This window comes from Ylistrum balloti, unplaced genomic scaffold, assembly GCF_031769215.1.
Source record: "Ylistrum balloti isolate Yb309-2 unplaced genomic scaffold, AGI_CSIRO_Ybal_v1 Utg370568, whole genome shotgun sequence".
Lineage (NCBI taxonomy): Eukaryota > Metazoa > Mollusca > Bivalvia > Pectinida > Pectinidae > Ylistrum > Ylistrum balloti.
In genome coordinates, this window is record NW_026782356.1 from 1,649,563 (window position 1) to 1,669,549 (window position 19,987).

Consider the following 19,987-nt stretch of genomic DNA (forward strand, 5'->3'; position numbering starts at 1 on the left):
TTTAACATTAACGTTTTAGGTTGATATTTCATACACTACAGTAGTCTCAAGATGCACACATGAAGTTGTTGAATATTCTAGTGGCATAAACTTTAACATGCGATTAATGTGGAGTTAGCATTATGCCAGAAAAAAACCTAAGAATATTAAACGAAAAAGACAAAAAAAATGCAAAACGAAATAAGTACCAAAGGATAATTGACATAATAATAAACAACCAGACAGAGACATGCAACGGATAAAGTCACTCTATGAATACTTGTACCGCAGTGAAAATACAGGAAAAATTATATTTATGAATCTTCAAAAACAGTTCATGTAAATAGTCTACAGTCTTAAGGAGACGGAGAGTAAAAGTAGCGATGATTGAATTAACTTAAAGAATATTTGGAGGCCAGTGAAAAGTGAAAATGTCCTAGAACAGACTGTTTGTCTGCAGAATTTTATACTGAGGTTTGGAATCAGATTGGGTTATTAGTAACAGAAGCAGTAAATTATACACACCTACATGTACATGGCAATCTTAGTAAAACGCAGTAATATGACCTGGTAACCTTGATACACAAAAAGAACGGAATCACTAAACTAGATAATTGGAGACCGATAGCATTAATAAACTTCAAGTACAAGATAACAGCACATGTCTTAGATTGAAAGGAAGCAATGAATAAATACACACCAATCAGAATGAACATATAAAAAACAGACTTATTTGTTTGAAATTAGACAAATACAAGACATATTAAAGATTGTAGTTGTAAAAAATCAAGAAATAACAACAGGTTCATAACCGTGATAACATAACGATGTACTCTGATATCAATAACAACAGGTTCACGGTAGAGGAAACATAATGATGTTCTCTTATGACAATAACAACAGGTTCACGGTGGATGTAACATACTGGTATATTTTGAGGTCAATAACAACAGGTTCACGGTAGAGGAAACATAATGATGTTCTCCTATGACAATAACAACAGGTTCACGGTGGATGTAACATACTGGTATATTTTGAGGTCAATAACAACAGGTTCACGGTAGAGGAAACATAATGATGTTCTCCTATGACAATAACAACAGGTTCACGGTGGATGTAACATACTGGTATATTTTGAGGTCAATAACAACAGGTTCACGGTAGAGGAAACATAATGATGTTCTCTTATGACAATAACGACAGGTTCATGGTAGATTAAACATAATGATGTTCTCCTATGACAATAACAACAGGTTCATGGTAGATATAACGTAATGGTGTATTTTGAGGTCAATATCAACAGGTTCACGGTAGAGGTAATATACTGATGTTCTCCTATGACAATAACAACAGGTTCACGGTAGAGGAAACATAATGATGTTCTCTTATGACAATAACAACAGGTTCACTATGACTGGTGTAATAACAACAGGTTCACGGTAGATTAAACATATATGATGTTCTCCTATGACAATAACAACAGGTTCACGGTGGATATAACATAATGGTATATTTTGAGGTCAATAACAACAGGTTCACGGTAGAGGAAACATAATGATGTGACAATAACAACATACTGGATGTTCTCCTGGTATATTTTGAGGTCAATAACAACAGGTTCACGGTAGAGGAAACATAATGATGTTCTCTTATGACAATAACAACAGGTTCACGGTGGATGTAACATACTGGTATATTTTGAGGTCAATAACAACAGGTTCACGGTAGAGGAAACATAATGATGTTCTCTTATGACAATAACAACAGGTTCACGGTGGATGTAACATACTGGTATATTTTGAGGTCAATAACAACAGGTTCACGGTAGAGGAAACATAATGATGTTCTCTTATGACAATTACAACAGGATCATGGACCAAACATATTTGTTGTTTTTAAATAAAAAGGTAACAAATAGTACATGGTTATTCATTTTGGACTTTTATCAATACAAGCAAATTGAGATTTTTATTCGACGCACTTGTCTGTTTCATTGCTGACGGAAATTGCGGTATCTGTTGTGTTGCTGTTGTAAAAATACGTCAAAAGTAAGCCCATAAAAACCAAAGTAATTACATAGTGTCAACTACACGCGTGAACACTTTATATAAAAAAAAATGTTTACATCGCTATTTTCAGTTGAAGTAACTTCATCTATCTAAACGTGAAAAAATGAAGTGATTGATCTTAGCAATGTACAAAATTAACGTAATCAGCAACAAAACATGTACGATATGTCTGTAGGCCTTAACATGTACAATATGTCTGTAGGCCTTAACATGTACAATATGTCTGTAGGCCTTAACGGTCATTTGACTTTAAAGACCTAAAATGATATAACAACAGTAGAGAGAATAACAATTAAATGATTAAAACAGTTTGGAATGTTTTAGCAGTAACGGCAAAAACTTCTCATTCCAGGTTCCCGAAATTCCAACAAAGTTTCAGTTCAACGGCACCAGTGGAACTTGAAAGAAAGTTTAAATTATGTTTTTCAAGACCATTTCGGGATCAATGAAGGCAGCTGAATTCTATCGCTGGAACGTGAGATTTAAAAAAATCATAAAAAAGATTTTTTATCTAAAATACTTGGGAATTATTCCCCAATAAGTACATACGTACATGTTTTAGTAATACACGAACTGTGATAATGAACGAGATTGGAAATTTAGTCAGGAAAACTGGAAACTAATGGACGGATGGTGTCTGATTCATTATACGTATGTGCAAATACTTGCGGACATATTTTGTCATTTTTCTTTCAAAAAGAAATTGATAATGTGTATTGTTTATATAGATATTATTCCATAGTGTCTCTGTCAACAGCTTCACTACAGTACATATTATCGCGTTATAATTGATGACGTAATTATTGCTTATTATGAACCAATTACGGCATTCATGTCAAGAAACTTATTGTACCTCTTTAAATTAATACCAGAGTCATACTAGCTTTCAAAAGGTTCCGAGCTAATTAACGGTTGATAAATAAAAGATTTATTTTAGAGGTTAGATGAAGAAATGGATTTGGTTAAAACTAATACTATGATAGTGTAGTTGTTCTAGCCGACATGGAGACAGTTGCGCATGTGATTGTTTGTGTCGTCATTAAAAAGACAGTGACATATTGGTTTTAATCATCATTCAGGTGATCAGGGAATTAATTTCGGGAATAAAACTTTAAGAACATAAGAGCACATATTGATCGTTTATTTTAACATGGCGGAGGCTTCTAATCGTACAGACATTTGCAGTTTGCAGTTGTACGAATATCGCAAGCGCCAATGTAAAGCATAACATACATATATAAACTCATTATTTAGATCGCTAATATTTGTTGGGAACGTAGATGTAAAATACAATCGCGGCTTATGTGATTTAAAAGAAATATATAAACTTCAGTAGCTTAATAGTTATATAATATTATGCGATATTTATAAAAACATTTTGTCACTACAAAAAGTACAGATTAAAGTGCATAAACCTAAAAGTTTGGAATCATTTTAAAGAATGTGTTTAGTGTAACTCTCAAATACCGATTTCCATACCTGAACATATTTGTATCTATAATTAGATCGGTTATGCGTCAAACAATCTATGTGACATCTAATACGCTAATAAACATATCGAGAGTCATTGATGTCAGATACTCTCATCACAATCTGAAATTGATAAAACACCTTCCTTGATTAATTTTAAGAACTTTGTTATTGAAATGCCTCCTGTGTCATGCTATATCGATACATTGTATAACAGCTAACCTATATATCTATACGTGTTCACGCCTAAAAGTGATGGACAGTGCTGTGTCATCAGCTATATTCACTCGTATTAATCATATCAGGTAATTACTCTACTTTATGCGCGTGTCATATCAGGTTGCCAATAACTCATCATTCCAATTGTATTAAATTTTCGACATACATGAGCTGCTGGTGTATTTAGAACCACCGGTACATGTATCTGTATTGCTTTCATTGCTTCATACGATAAAAAACATCTAATTATTGAATATTGTAGATAAACTTACATTTATAGAATATTTTATAAACACATTAATAGTCTTGGTATATTTCTGTTAAGCGTAGTATTAATCGCAATACTATTTAATGTTTGTTTTCTTTTTCAACTGTATGTACATGCGCTCCAACAGAGTCTCTCAATACCAACCTATGTGGAATTGTTTTAAAACATCATTAAGATGTTAAAAAGACACATAAATCGATGGCACCATTCAATACAGACCTACTATCATGTCCAGTACATGCAAGTTATGAATTAACCTGCATCATACTGCGTCCTTCTAGTACACGTCAGTGATCCTAAGGGCCTAAGTTATTATTTGTGCACGTTATCTTGTTAAGGTAAGACCTCTGAAGTCAGGTTTGTCAATACATTACATTGTATTTATATATATATATATTTGACCAGAAGACATCAATATTTTGTCAACAATTACCCTTTTAGATAAATAAAGTTTCTCTTTCAAATCGTACTACAGAGTGTGTGAATAGGTAATAGTTAATGGAATATGTGAATGTTTAACTTCAAATAATTTCATGAACTCTATTGTTTATTGCTCTTTATTTATTTATTTATTAATATTATTATTATTTACTTTTTGTTTAGGGGGGGGGGTGTCATTTTAACAAATGCAGAATTGAACATAATGTTCACGATTGGGAAGATCAGAATATTGGAAACTCTTTTTATTGTTTATGCAGAACTGCACAAATTTTCGTCATTAGGGTATGTACACGTATCATCAGAATTAGCATTTTCAATATGTGGTGCACATAGACAAGTTTATTAAAAATATTTTATAAGCATTTGCTTACATGTTTACCTGCAAATCACACGTTATCAAAACTAACGTGTCGATCAGCATGTATGTTGATTACTTCTGATGTATCAATGTAGCATTGTATCAATTACAATAGATGGTTTCCGAGTCTCGCTTTGAATCATTCAATTTTTATTTTAGATTTTTCAAGATAACAATAAGGGAAAGAGTTAATTATTGATTGAACATTTCTTGGCCGAAAACTGGAAGTTGGTTTGGATAATGTCAGTTCTGGAAGTAGACACTACCGACATTTGGCGTCTTCAATACCAATGTTATTGTCGATTTTTTTTGTCACTCAGTAAACACAATAGAAGCAAAATGTTTTCAAGTATGAAAATTGCGACCAACCATTCACGTTTTAATATACCTATAATATTGCGTTATCATGGCCATCCATCAAGTAAATTATATATATGGAACTACCAAATATATCAAAACTGAGGAAGGTAAATCGCAATAGTATATATTCCTATTGATATCTTTACACAAGAAAAAACGAAACACGATTTAGAAACTATCAGCAAATTCTTGGTGTTCTTAGATGTTGGAGATTTAACTAGGTTATGGTTCGAATTGCATGGTGGTCTTTTTTTTAACATTTTCCACTTTTCTTTAGCTAATCTGTTTTTCTTTGTCTTTTAAACTTAGTCTATTTGTTTTCTCTTATTAATATGTTTGATAAATTTTTGGTATAGAGGGAGGGGGAGGGGAGTCTTTTATTTTCATTTACTACCTTAGTTTTAGCATCAATCTTAACTCTTTTAAAAACCTTTAGTAGTATAGCCATGAAAAAATGTACAAAATTTTGCCGTCTATCCAAACATTGATGAATATGAATTGCCCATCATCATGGTCATAACATATGGCACAACAGATAACCCTTTATAAAAATGGCGACACTGTTTAATGACATTGACGCAATGAGTTCACATGGACTTTTTTTTAATGTTAAGGTTCGTGTTGTGAGCTCATCTAGCTGTGACGGTCGGCATTAAGGCGATACTACAAGACAACGCCATGGACGGAGACACCACATACGTCTTTAAGATGAATGTGTAAAATCTGTTCTAAAAAGACTCGTAAGCTTTATGCAAAATTAGAAACAATCTCTAATCTTTTTTTCACTAAGACTTGATAAAATGCTAGATTTATGTGTATGCAGTTTTATGGAAATCATTCGCACGTAGTAATTTTCATGCTTTTGTAATGAATTTTAAGAAAATTAATTTCAATCTTAATTAACCGCTGTTTTTGATAAAGCCTATTAGACTTTGTCTTTATTTACTTACAGAGATTTAACCCTTTACCTGTATGTACATTCCTCTCGTTGTCTTTTACCTGTGAAGACCACGTCATATCAATAATCTTCACTCACTCCCTAACATAAAAACTATCTATACAACCAGCGTTGAGTAACGAGTGACCTGTTGCTGGGTAATTTCTTATAATTACGTATGAGGACGTGAGTTATAAAGGCAGGGAGAGAAAGAATCATAGCCACAGGTAATTGTCAGTAGTACAGGTTGGAAGGTAAGTGCTCACATTACCTATTCCAAGTTTTATCAATTTGTCTACGATGATGATTTTATCCTGTAAATGATGTCGCAATTTATAGGATTCTTTTGTTATTTATCAATTCATCAATAATGTAGTTTCTTCATTGTTATGCATTTTTGAAAATTAATCTATCACTTTCATATTTCAGTTCTTGTTATAATTCATACAAACTTGATTTTCGTCTTTAAAGTTACCTGTAGATTGTTTTTATTTTCAAGTTAGAACATCACAAGAGATATAAACATGCAGACATGATTTATATATATATGAAGATACATTACAAAGGATATGATTTTAATAAGATATGACGTATACATACTTAATTAGATGACATTTAGAAAATACCTGACGCCCTTGTAATAAGCGTATTTTACTCGTTTTTCAGTATTTTTGAAGACTGTGGATTAAAACTTCCTAAAGATGTATTTCGGACTGGTTATAATACTGTCCCTGTTTTCTGTGCTCTATGGACAAGGTAAGTTTTCTTACCATGCAATGCGTCTATGAGGAAACAAACTCGTATTTCATGTGTATAATAATACCGAGGATTGCGTGAATGAACTGTTGTGTTGTGTAGAATAGGCAAAATTTCATAAGTTGACAGGCAACTGTACCATAAGTACTAGAAGTTATAACAAGATGTATCCAATATGCATTAACTTTGGAAAAGTGTGATTGTGTTTGTGAAAGCTTTGTTTGATCACAGAAATTCTTATGTCGAAGATTAGAAGATTATTTGGAGATACTTTTTTCAATATTGTTATTTTATACATCACCGAAGTTCAAGGTTATCGTTTGAAGTTTATTAACAAGTTGTACACTGGCGTTTTATTTCTTCATTGTTTTTATTCCTTTTAAGGTATGACTGATATATATCCCAGTACTACCATTGGTGATAAATCCTATTATGTTTTACGTGGTTTGTACTTCGAGGAAAATAGCAGGGATGACGACAGAATGATCCCAGAATCATTCCTGTGGTTGTATCGAACATTTGATAATGACTAATTGTTATAATCTGATTAACGTAAATTCACAACAACAAAAACACAAATGTTCTACAATAATTATATGTATACATCATTGTAGACAATGGCCCGGGGCAAGTCGTGTGTATCATACCAAATGTGTTATTATACAAGTGGTTATAACTGTATTTTAAATCAAGTGTCAATCAAATGTATAAAGATGTTCTGTTGTAGCTAATAACAATGCATGTGCTTTATATATCATAACCTGCTGGCTTTATACCCAATGTGTGTACGTTTTATAAGTAAATATGTCATTTTCAGTTTGGCATATTTTCATACCGCTTTGCGCTAACACAGATTCAAATCGGCATACAAACATCTACATTATATATACCTTTTACTTCTTAATGATAACTCACCAAAAAGTAACCTTTTTATGATTTTAGGAACCAAATCAACGTACATGTAAGACATGTAAGGTTAGATATACGGTTACCCACTATGCATTTGAAATCATAACGCTGAAACAGCGGAATGGCCTCCATCACCAACAACAATGACATATATCAATGAAAAAGGAAATTACAGAAATAAAAAATCAAATATATATTTACTATTAATTTTTCAGATGTCTGTGATCGATGTAAAGGAGCAAACTTATGTTTTTTCCCTGATGCAAGGGACTGCCGAATGTACAATATATGTCAGAGTAAGAGGAAGCAGCACATGCGTTGTTCATTCGGAACATTTTTTGATGCCAACAATAAGATATGCAACTACCCTTCACGTGTAAAATGTGCAAGTGGTAAGTATTAAAAGATTCGGTCTGTTAATAAACATGGAATGGTTATTTAGTATTTCATTTTGTTATTTTATCACTTTTCATAATCGAACCCCTCACGCGGTTCTTTCCTTGCAAAGAAGTTTTTTTTCAAATAAGTTAATTTTGGTATTGATTTTATTGAAAATACTATCTTAGCCTTAAGTTCCTATATAAGTTGAAAATTGTGATATTTTAAACTGGAGTGGATTCAAAAGTAAACCCAGTGAGAAAAAAGATACACATTATCTATAAAGTTGACATCTTTAATGGTAGAAAACCATATTATAAATATGTACATGGCATATAAGGATGGGAGTGAAACAAGTTTTGTATCAAATGCAATTACATGTACTTAATTGTATTAATTAATTCTTGTAATAACCTAATAATCACATGTATAATACTGTTAGTAGAAAAATCGTTTTGAATGGTCAGATCAATTTATACCAAGAACGTAAGATTGATCTGGCTTCATGTTACATGCTTTGCTTTCTGGTAGTATTTGTGATATTAAATTCCATGCCTTTTAATCAACTAAACTAAACAACATTTCTGAACCAGATCCATGTAGCGTAAATTCTGCTGTGACGTCATATGCTGATGACCATGGGAACTGTCGTCATTACTGGAAGTGCGTTGATGGAATGTCCACAGCAGTCTGTTGTCCTTATGGGACAGGGTACGATAAAGGGAATCGTACGTGTGTTCCCACCAGGAACTGTAACTCAACATGTTCTCTTTATTCCCAAAAAGATGGACCACAAGGCAAGTGGTATATATTCATAGCACAAACAAAGTCAGCATCATATTACATTTTCATTGATTTTACGTTCTGCAAATTTTACACAGGCCATGCACATCATTTCCTCATACATATCATAAGTCTTTTATTGGCACCCTGCTAAGTGAAGTTTGCATCGACAAGAACCTGACTTCCTTCTTAGTATCATATGTATCAGTAATAAGCTGACTCCCTTCTATGTCCCCTTTTTATGAGTATTAACCTAATAACTTTCTATGTCCTTTTTATCATTAATAACATAACACCTTTCTATGTCCCCTTTTTATCAGTAAGAATCTGACACCCTTCTTTGTCCCATTTAATTAGTAAGAACGTGACACCCTTCTGCGTTCCAATTTAATCAGTAAAAACTTGATACACTTTTATGTCCCATGCGTTTCAGTAAAATCGTGACACCCTTCTATGTCCCAACGTTATAAATAAGAACGTGTCTTATCTGTATCACTAAGAACCTGATATCATTTGTCACTTTTTACATATGCTGTTGGCCATTTCTTGATGACTGTCTAGTTACTTGACTTTATCGTTAAAACAACAGATATTGTTACTTACTACACAAAATCGTGTTTACATTCCGTGTTAACTTTGATTCATGAATTACTGTTGTGTTTATGGTAATCATTCAGATATTCGTTTTGTTGAATATGGTGTAAATTAGATATCCTCATAACGGCGCCATGCTTACAAATGGATATCATGTGCCGGCATAGTAATGAGCTGTTAAAGTTTGAATCGTACTTGCAAATATTTCCAATTGATAAGGATAAAACTACAGAAATCAAAATCGAAATAATGGTTAGAAAGCCGACTATTACCTAATCACTGAATCGCTTCGTTACTGCCGCGGGTGTGTGCATTAAACTGTATATATAACGCAGTATATTATATTAATTTAGAAACAAGACAAAGAATTAAGCCGATGATGAACTTTCTGCACTTTTTCCAAATCTTTGGGTTTACAAATAGAGTTGTGTAGATGAATGCCCTGGGGATCGAATAGAGAACAAACTACCGGAATGGGAGAACATCGATGTAGATTATTCAATATCACTAATACAAAATTATCTCAAATAGACTCTTACTACTCGGGTAAGCAAAGGTGATTTAGACACACTTTTTGTCATTAACTACTTCATAGGGATTAGTTGAGAAAGAGAACTGAAATTCAGGCTAGATTAATCATTTCATTCCATATTAATATAAAAAGTGGCAGTCAAATGACATATATCTGAATAAATCGACAGCTCTTTCTTGTATCCAATATAGCCCTTGTCAGAATTAATATTAAACAACGCACTTTAGATTATTCATCATCATAAAGCTTATATTAGTTAATATAATACGTTATATAAGTTATCAAAATGATAATTATCTAATGATTCATACCGTCTAAATAACACTGATTATAGATAAATTTAGAGGCGTCGTTATAAGCCTATGAAATCTTAAGAACTACTTTAACGTATTTCTGTCTGTCCTGTTGCTAATGCATTTGCACTGCTGGCAGCATGATAGACGACAATGGAGATATATTAAGATGTATTATGTTAATCTGTGTAAGTAATTTGGTCAGAAACCTGATCTCTTACATCATATCGAGGTCACCTCAGAATTGTACGTGAATGTATTGCTTCTAAAGAAAGATTGTGGAGGAGTTTCACGGGTAGTCCATCAAAATTGACAGACACATTTGTTTAAGCTGATCTTTGTCAACTTACGTTTTCTAAAACAGAAAACAAAAGAATGGCATGACGCAAACAAGCTCTACCAGGTTTAACCTAACGGTACGTTGTAACTCTCTAAATGGTCCATTTGATCACGTGATTCTAAATTAAGAACACATAACAGATTACCTATATGTATATTTCTTATAAACAAAAAATTTCACTTAAAAATATATTGATATAATTATCGCCCGATTGGTTAAGTACACAAGTCGCAGTGTATTGTATGCTAAGCCATTCTATAGAGAACATGTAGTGTGACCCATGTCCGTCTGTCTGTCCTGTTAATTTGAGAACCTCTCAACAGATTTGGTTTTCTACCTATCCCTATTGCATCAAGTTAATGAACATTCAACGCACGATTATACTTCTATGCATGGTAGAGAAGGCATTTATGTCTTAAAAACATTTGCTTTTTCATTTTGCAAAGATTGATTCAAAATTACGACGGAGAACAAGATGATATTACTAATTTTCGATAAACATATTTTTTTCATTCGATGTTTATCTTTTCATGTTTATATTGTTATAAATGTGCGGGTATTGTTTTAAGGCAAATTAGAACATGATAGTAATGTCAATAACCTGTAAATGAAAAAAAAACAGATAACTAATATTAGTCCCCTGTATATTGTGATAATATCTGTAATGTTGATTTACCGATACTTGCTAGTAAACTGTAACATTTGTGGAATAATATCATAAACAGCGGAAAGAGTAAATGAAGAAGACGATAATTTAATAGCCAAAGTCAGTCTTTAATACAACAAAAAAGTTAGCTAACTTGTGTGTATTAAAAATCATACAACATGAGTAGAGAATCATATGCTAGCTGCTTTGTAACGTGTTGAACACATAAACATTATCAATGTAATACAAAGATAAAATTGCCATACATTGTACATTGACATATATTCAAATAAACACTTATCAGAGATAAATGATGGTAAAACTGTTGTTTTATAACAGCATTGAATTATACCTGACTGGATATTTAAGCAGTTACATTGTCGACTGAGTTTCGGATATACTGTCTTACCTTAGACAAATATCCTCAAAAGAGTTCAGAATGATAGTAACCGACGCCTATATATTTAACACATACATAAAATATATAATTAATTTTACTTCATCAGTTATGTTCCATACATATGTGCATAGCGTATGTAAAATAACTTATGCCTAACGATTTTTTTTAGTTTCCGGCAGAGTTCAGGTTGTTTGTAGGAACGAAAAAAGTACATTGAGTTGTCCATCCGGTGATGTCATACGTATAAAAGAGGCCGTCTACGGTGGCGCTGACCCTATGACGTGTATGTTTGAACAAGATACATCATCATGTACCAACGTCGACGCTACACAAATTTTGGGCCCACTTTGTAACGACAAACAAACATGTGAAGTTCACATTCCCAGCATCATGTCTGATCGTTGTCCACTGATCGCCAAGCAAGTGGAGATCCGTTATGTCTGTGAAGCAGGTATATTTGCAAAATTATTCTCAAATCAAGGTATCATGGAACTCGACATAAAGACCACCTTCAAATAACAGATGTCTGTCTGGTTTCGGAACCAAATGTAATATATAATGACCGCACTTCTACGTAAAGGTTGTCTGTCTGTAAATGCAACTTTTTGCAACGTTGAGTGGTTAAGGGTAGACATTCAATAACTTTTCACGTTGACACGTGTTCTGTCTCCATCCAAAATGGAAAGACAAGTTCAAATCCAATAATGCAACTTTGCTTTCGTCGTATCTCTTATCCATGAAATGCTTGAAAATTGAATCAAAGTTATATTTTTCTCTTTTGTTTCTTTTTTTATTTCACAAATTAAAACGTACATGTTAATATCAGTCAAGATATTAACATTTCTCAAACATCATTGTACATGAAGTTTTTTTTAAAGAAATCAGTTCGTAAAAAATCTTGTTGTGCATGATATTTTCAAATACAAATACCCTAAGTAATTCAATAAAATAGACCCTTATAATTTGTGTAGGTGCACATAATTTGTTTTCTGGAGCTCAGGTAAACTGGAGAAGTCAGAAAAATATTCCTGGATATAATCGTTCTTCTGAAATAGTTCTGTCTGCTCATCGTACCAAAACACACAAGTAAATAACGTGATTCGATACTAATTTAGTACATTGAGTATGTCTGCAATTTCTGTTGTAATTTTAATTTTGTTCACGAATGATTTCAATCATAAATGATTTTGTTTATCTGATTTATAATCTTGCACTTTGTTCTTAATTTTGAACAGGATGCAAACTAAGACCGGTCGGAAACAACGGTGTTTCATTTTACAATCTAGCCAGCAAGGGAACTATTATGTCTTGTGGGCCTGGCACACGGTTTGATCAAGCGTCATGTGGATGTATCGGTACCGGTGAAGCCCCACGTATGTTGAAATCAATGATATCGACTTTTCCTCTACAAAACCTTTATTTTTTTGTACCTTCCAGTTAATGTGATTGTTTTTTCAATTATAGGTAGTATATGATTTTCAGACTGTGAAGTTTAGGTTTTTTTCTTTATTTAGTAACACGACTCGTAACTAAGTGTTAGTCCTCGAGTTTCTATTCAAAACATTTCATGATGCCCGTACATGGCTTCATTTCAAGGAAACTTTGTAACAAACTAGAGATCATACATCGTATCTACATAGGTAATTACAATGTAGGGTTAGTTGTTGACTATCTAATCATTACCTTTATAATTATGTTCAATACAAAGAGATGATAGATTCATGAAAACTCAATGAGATATCTTCCTTACTTACACTAACCTCATTCATGTTCAAGTACATCAGTTCATAGTTTTAAAACAGAGTAAATACCTATACCTTACCCTTGGTGATAAAACCTTTTAATAAGTATGTTGTTCTGTTGAATCGCATTGTTATTACGCTATATTTATATATACATACATATTCATATACATGCAAAATACAACAAATAACTTCCTGCAAATACCAACACATAAAGGAAGGAATTTCAGTCATTAGTTCATGCATTAGATAAAACGACTTGCTAAATCCCCGGGACACTAACCTTCTTTTCGGGGTTTGCTATTACTTAGACTAAATATATGCTGCCGACTCAACAGGTTCTTGCTAATTAGCATCTAAATCAAATATTTTTTATATTGTTGAGGAATCAATGTTTGAAAATATGATACAATAATATGTTAAACAAAGGGTCAAGGACTCGTAACTTACTTTACATCATATTGGGCATTTTCATTTTTTAAAAATAAGTTTTCAAATAGTTAATAGTAAACAAAGAATGCTTCAGAAGCTGCCATAAAGATACATCAAGAACAGTTTGTATTGTACAATACTTATGAAATTTATTCTTTGATCTGAGAACTTTTGTCTAAAAGACTTTGACTGATGTTTAAGTTTTTGCCAACCTTAGCTGAAAATTATGCATAATTACGAGGGAGCAAGACTTTCGTACACCATATTGTGTCTGACTGCATTAAGACGTGCTTACACGTTCCGTTATTAAATTATTAAAAAGGTTACCATTCGACAAACAGTAGGATATTTAAAACTCTCCTTTTAAGATGTTAATAAAAATATATATTTCACCTGCAGAATGCCGTCTTGAAGTGCAAGTACTTTTTGGAGAGGTCGGTGAGACAATCGTAAAGAACATGGCCGATTCCGGAATTCACATCGATGGCCATCAAGTTCTACAAGTATCCGGATACGGTCGTTTTCTAGGAAGTTCCTGGATTCAGATTCCATTCTATAACAATAATGACCGTATGTCCCGCATGTTTGGTTTCCAGTTGAGAGTCTATCCATTACCTGCTGACGCTAACAGCGCCACCAAACAAGTTTTACTATCTAACTGCCAGTCAGACCATAACATCAAGGATTCAGCCTCCCTTGAAGTCTATTTAAATACAGTGGAAAAGATAATCTATTTCCGTGCTGTAAACTTCCTTGATGTAGCCAGTGTAATATCCGTACCATACATTGTAAGTAAGAAATTCCTAGGAGTTGAGAACAACGGTCCTTTACAGCAACTTTAGATAATTAAACAAAAAGAAAGAAAGAAAAGATGGACCATTAAAGTAGAATTTTAAAAAATGAATAAATGATAATGTCTAGAGCCCTTGGTCTCATTTAGGATTATTCATTAAACTTCTAAAAATTCACTGTATTACATAAATACCTATGTTGAATTAATGGTATCTCCTGAACAGTTTCTGTATTACTTTCATGAATTTGCCGATTTTTTTTACGTAGGATGAAACATGGAGCAATGTGTTGTTTTTATTCAATGGACAATCGATGTTTGCCAAGCTTCAGTACGTTGACCCAAATAGCAAAAATTTGCTTGAAGCAACCGACACTGCTCCATTCTCAGGTGAATATTAATTAACTGGTACAAATACGTATTTTGAATCAGGGATCCTGTATATGTTGTAAGGCATATCGAAGAAACTGCACTAATACTTGATATCTGAACATTATTGTATGAGAGTTTAAAAAGTTATGCTTTGTGCTGGTATGTCCTTAGAATTCGTTGTTTAGAGAACCAACATGATGCGATAAAGATCAGAACAAAATACCGACATCTAAACAGAATCTAAGTATATCAACGAGCATCAAACGCCTTCATATCGCATATGGAAATAAAATATTTTCCAATGAGATCATTATGATAATCTGAAACCTTTCACATAATCTTCAGCAGCAGCACTTCTGAAAAGCTTATCCGTCAGATGTGTACATATTGCATGGCAATCGTGACATTGGGAACACCCCCTTGAATATCGATCCAATTGCGAAACATAAACATCATAGGTATGCAACTATATAGAGAAAGTTATGTTTTTTTCTTCATTTTATAGGTAAAATCAAAACCGGACTGAGCCCCCTGAAGATTGGAGGTTGCTGGACAAACGGTGGTGTGAAAGCTTACATCGATGAGGTGTGTTCACAACTTGGTAGCTAGTGAACGAGTTACCTTAGAATTGTCAAAAATCTTTCTTTATATTATACTAAAATAGATACCATTTTGTTTGATTATCTCAGTGGTGACGTTACGATATACTTATTTCAATTATCGTTACGTCATGGAGGCTAGAATTCTTACTCCACAGAGGTAATAATCAACTAAAAGAAAAATAATGTATATGTTAAATTCAGTTTTCATAAATGTGTCATCAACTTCAAAAATGTCTGCATCGCTCACGAATTTGTAAGACTGAGTCATAAGTTCACATTTGAAAAAAAAATGACTGCCGACGTTATTGCTGCTAGGTAAAATGGTTGCGAATTCACAAGAATTAGTCTATTTAGATACAAACCAAGATGCAAAAATGAAAGTTTCGAATGAATTCATATCTTCCACGGACGTGATCGAATCGGTGATAGCAATTTATGAAATTCCTTTTCGAGAATATCTAAATGTCATGGCTTACGCGAAACAGGTCGGCATCTATCACGTCCAGCCAAGAACAAATTCGGCCGTCACTGTTTGTAGGAAATAATCAAACCTGGTAGCTTTTTGAGACGTAGGTTATTAGATATAGGAGCTCCTAACAGCCAAAGCTTTAAATATAGAAATGTTATAGGAATTGAATTTCGATGTTATAGCCCGTAGCGTATCGTTGACATGAAAGAAATCTTAACCACCTTTAATTCCAAAGTACTTGTGATTGATTACATTAGTATATACATCTTAAACGATGTGTGAGGCTGTGTCTTATTTCTTAATATAAATTATGTGCGAAATTAGATACAAATCCGAAAACAATCATTCAAAAAAAGAAATAAAATAATAACAGGAAATACTCGGTTATAATATAAATTTTGATTTCTTTACAAAATAGAATAATATTGTAAACATATTGATTTATTACTTGTTTCAGATCCAAATGTCCTTCTGCAAAACCAGATTTCCTGATGCTTCTGCAGGTGCAGGTGCTCAATCGTCCCCCAATTCTCAAAAGCTGACAACTGCTCCTCCAGGTTCAGTCGTTCCCTAAAGCAGGCTTCAACATACCAGATGTTTCAAATAATTTGTCAATATATTTATATCGTAGTTATTTGTAAAATATGTTTATGTTTTCATTCAGTTTTCATGTAAATGTCATTGTACAGTGGCATATCCGTTAGCGGATGTCTTCAATAAATGTCAAAACGACTACACATCAACACTTTACACCTGATGTTGTCATTAATTGTACATTGCTGATTATTCGCAAATGAGGCATCATTTAATGATCATGAAACATTCCTGTTCACCAGATGATGAAACTGTTAAAGAAAGGTAATCAGATGACGACATTGTTAAATAAAGGTGACAATATGATGAAACTGTAAAATTAAGGTCACCAGATGATGAAACTGTTAAATAAAGGTGACCACATGACGACGTTGTTAAATAAAGGTGACAATACGATGAAACTGTTAAATGAAGATGATCAGATGACGACATTGTTAAATAAAGAAGACAAGAAGATGACGTTGTTAAATCAAGGTAATCAGATGATGACATTGTTAAATAAAGGTGAACAGATGATAAAAACATTATGAAGTTGGCCCGATGATGAAGGTGATACGAAGGTGACCAGATAATTAAATTGCTAAACAAACCTGATGAGGACAACATAATATAAAGGTATGCAAATTTTTTTTTTTTTTAAAGTTTATTGTCTGTATCCAACATTATGCCGACCGTAAAACTGACGACATCTTGTATAAAAAGCGTAATATCATGAAAACATTCTTGAATATCAACCGCAACATGTAAATACCAGTGGTTGGGATAGCAAAGATGCAGATCCCAGAGAACAGGAAAGGAAATTTACAATAGAAAATTGAAATTATTATGATTATCACGTCGTCGTTAAAATCTATCAGCATTGGTTTTTTATTGTTTTGTTTTTTTGTTTTTGTTTTTAAGGTAAACGCCTAGGTAAGCGGCCAATGTAGAAGAGTCTGCTTTGTTCTTGACTTCCAATGCAAATGGGTATAGGCAATGAACATGGTCAATAAATTCCTTGTCATCTCTCTGCAACAGCACAGAGAATATTCAACATTTCTTTACATATATATTAGTAAATATTTCATATACTTGGCTAACTATGAACAACATATCTTGTATCTATTCAGAGCGGATGGCCGAAGTGTTTACATTACCTAAAGTGGAGTTTTCTCCCTTCCATCATAAAATATGGATAGCATAGGATTACTTTCGCTCAGTTGGATGACTTATCCAACTGGCGTATGAAAAGTCAGTTAAATACGCTGAAAAAAAGGCCGTCAGAGATGGGTTGTGTTTCTTGAATGGGACAAAATTTAAGTACGAAAAATAACAAAGGGCAATAAGAGAGTTATGATTCTTGTGCACTGCCCTCCTTTTCGTTGAGATATATACCAAGGGTGTTTCATGTTGATACATCTTATAGGTTAAGTGTAATGTTCCGGACAAAATTAAGTATGTAAAATAACAAACGGCATTAAGAGAGTTATGATTCTTTTGCACTGTTGTTGAGATCTATCTGCCTATGAAGTTTCATGTTGATACCTCTTATAGTGTTAGTGCAATGCCCCGGACAAAATTTAAGTACGAAAAGTAACGAAGGGCAATAACTCCTACAATATTCACGAGAGAGTGATGCACTGCACTTCTCCTTGTTGAGATATATCTACCTATGAAGTTTTTATGTTGATATCTCTTATATTTTTTTGTTATGCTTCGGACAAAATTATAACGGACGAACGGACAAAGCGGCGACTATATTATGTTTTCCCTTCGGGGAGCGTAAAAAAATCAAACGAACAAAAATGACTGACTGACGGACGAGCGGGTAGATCCTTCTCCATTCCAAAAGCTTACTTGCACTTCGTGCCATGTGAGCTAGAATGGAATTCCTTTACTATAAAATTTCTCTTTCGATGTGCCGAACATTTACAAGGCGTCTCTTTTTGAGATTCATCAGTGAAAACGTCAATGGATCTGGCAATATCATAACCTGACATTGCACTAACATAAGACTTCAGAATCATAGTAATAAGCAATGATTATTACAGTATTTGTCTAAAGGGCAAATTATCCCATCCTTGACCGCCACAGTAATGGAATATGCAGGGTTTGTACGCCTAGATAACTATAACGAGTGGTCATTCATGGTTTCGTTTCATAGTAAAGTAAAGAAAAAGCCAAAGGCATTTTACACTGATGTTAAGACGTGCCGTGACATCATGTTCCAATGAAATCGACCTCTTATATCAGATAGAAGCAATATTGAATCATATGCAAGTAGTGAGTAATTGATTGTGACCGTTTGGAACAGGTCTGTGGCCTTTCTTGTTCAGATTTTACTACTGTAAGTATAAATATAAAATTAAGTAATTAATGTCACATTAATTCATTTAAGCACTTCTATATCAATGAATTTAAGATAGTATTTTTTTTAAAGTTATATATATATATATATATATATAATTTATCCTTTAATTGTATCATACAGTAAAATAATAACAAAACTACTTTATCTTTCATAGAATCCATCATATATAAAAATTTAAGGAAATCCGAACGGATCTATTTCAGTTTAGGCGGCCCTTGGGGTATGAAAACTACACTGGAGCCATGCTAATTCTAATGTTCTGTCTAACGTCGATGATTTTAGTCGTCAATACTGTACCACTTTCTAATGGACGTCTGGAGAAAGGAAAGGGAACTTCTGCTGTCCTGGATCATTTACCCAACATGGGAACGATTAGCAATGTTGCGACCGATATTCATCAACAAAATGAAGTTAGCGATAATGATATAACGTTTACGGAGGCAGCGATATCAGACTTAGTGACTCAGTTGAAGGGATATCTCCAACAGCGCAAAACCTAACTGTGCGACATATAATGAAAAACATGAACGAGGCAGTAAAGTGATAAGTGATCTCTGGTATTCAGTGTTGGTTTGTTATTCTGATACTTTGTGTAGATTGAAAAACGTGTATGAATGTCAACGAGAGTCATGCAGATTAGACGAACAAAATTCAGTTTGTAACATATAACTATATATATCAAGGAGTTTTTGTTTGGTGTGAAATTTTTATTTCTTGGGGGGAGGGGGGAGGGGAGGGGCTTGACGAGCAAACACTTTGAGGCCAGTTACATGATAATCAGGGGAAAAGGAAATCAGAAACGACACAAATTTCCGTTAGACAAAACTGCAAGAGAACTTATTAAATATGAAAACGCACTACCAAGGATGGTTAAAACAAATGACGATGAAACGACAAAGACAAC

At 33.3% G+C, this 19,987-nt stretch overlaps 1 protein-coding gene across 1 annotated transcript; it reads left to right on the plus strand.

The window, feature by feature from the left end:
• The first annotated feature begins 6,802 nt into the window (after window positions 1-6,802).
• On the plus strand, window positions 6,803-16,713 carry LOC132556428 (uncharacterized). Its single transcript, XM_060220840.1, has 9 exons — window positions 6,803-6,857; window positions 7,982-8,158; window positions 8,738-8,941; window positions 11,902-12,183; window positions 12,968-13,105; window positions 14,306-14,694; window positions 14,966-15,086; window positions 15,574-15,653; window positions 16,597-16,713. The coding sequence occupies exons 1-9, from the start codon at window positions 6,803-6,805 to the stop codon at window positions 16,711-16,713; spliced, it is 1,563 nt and encodes a 520-aa protein (XP_060076823.1).
• The last annotated feature ends 3,274 nt before the right edge of the window (window positions 16,714-19,987 follow it).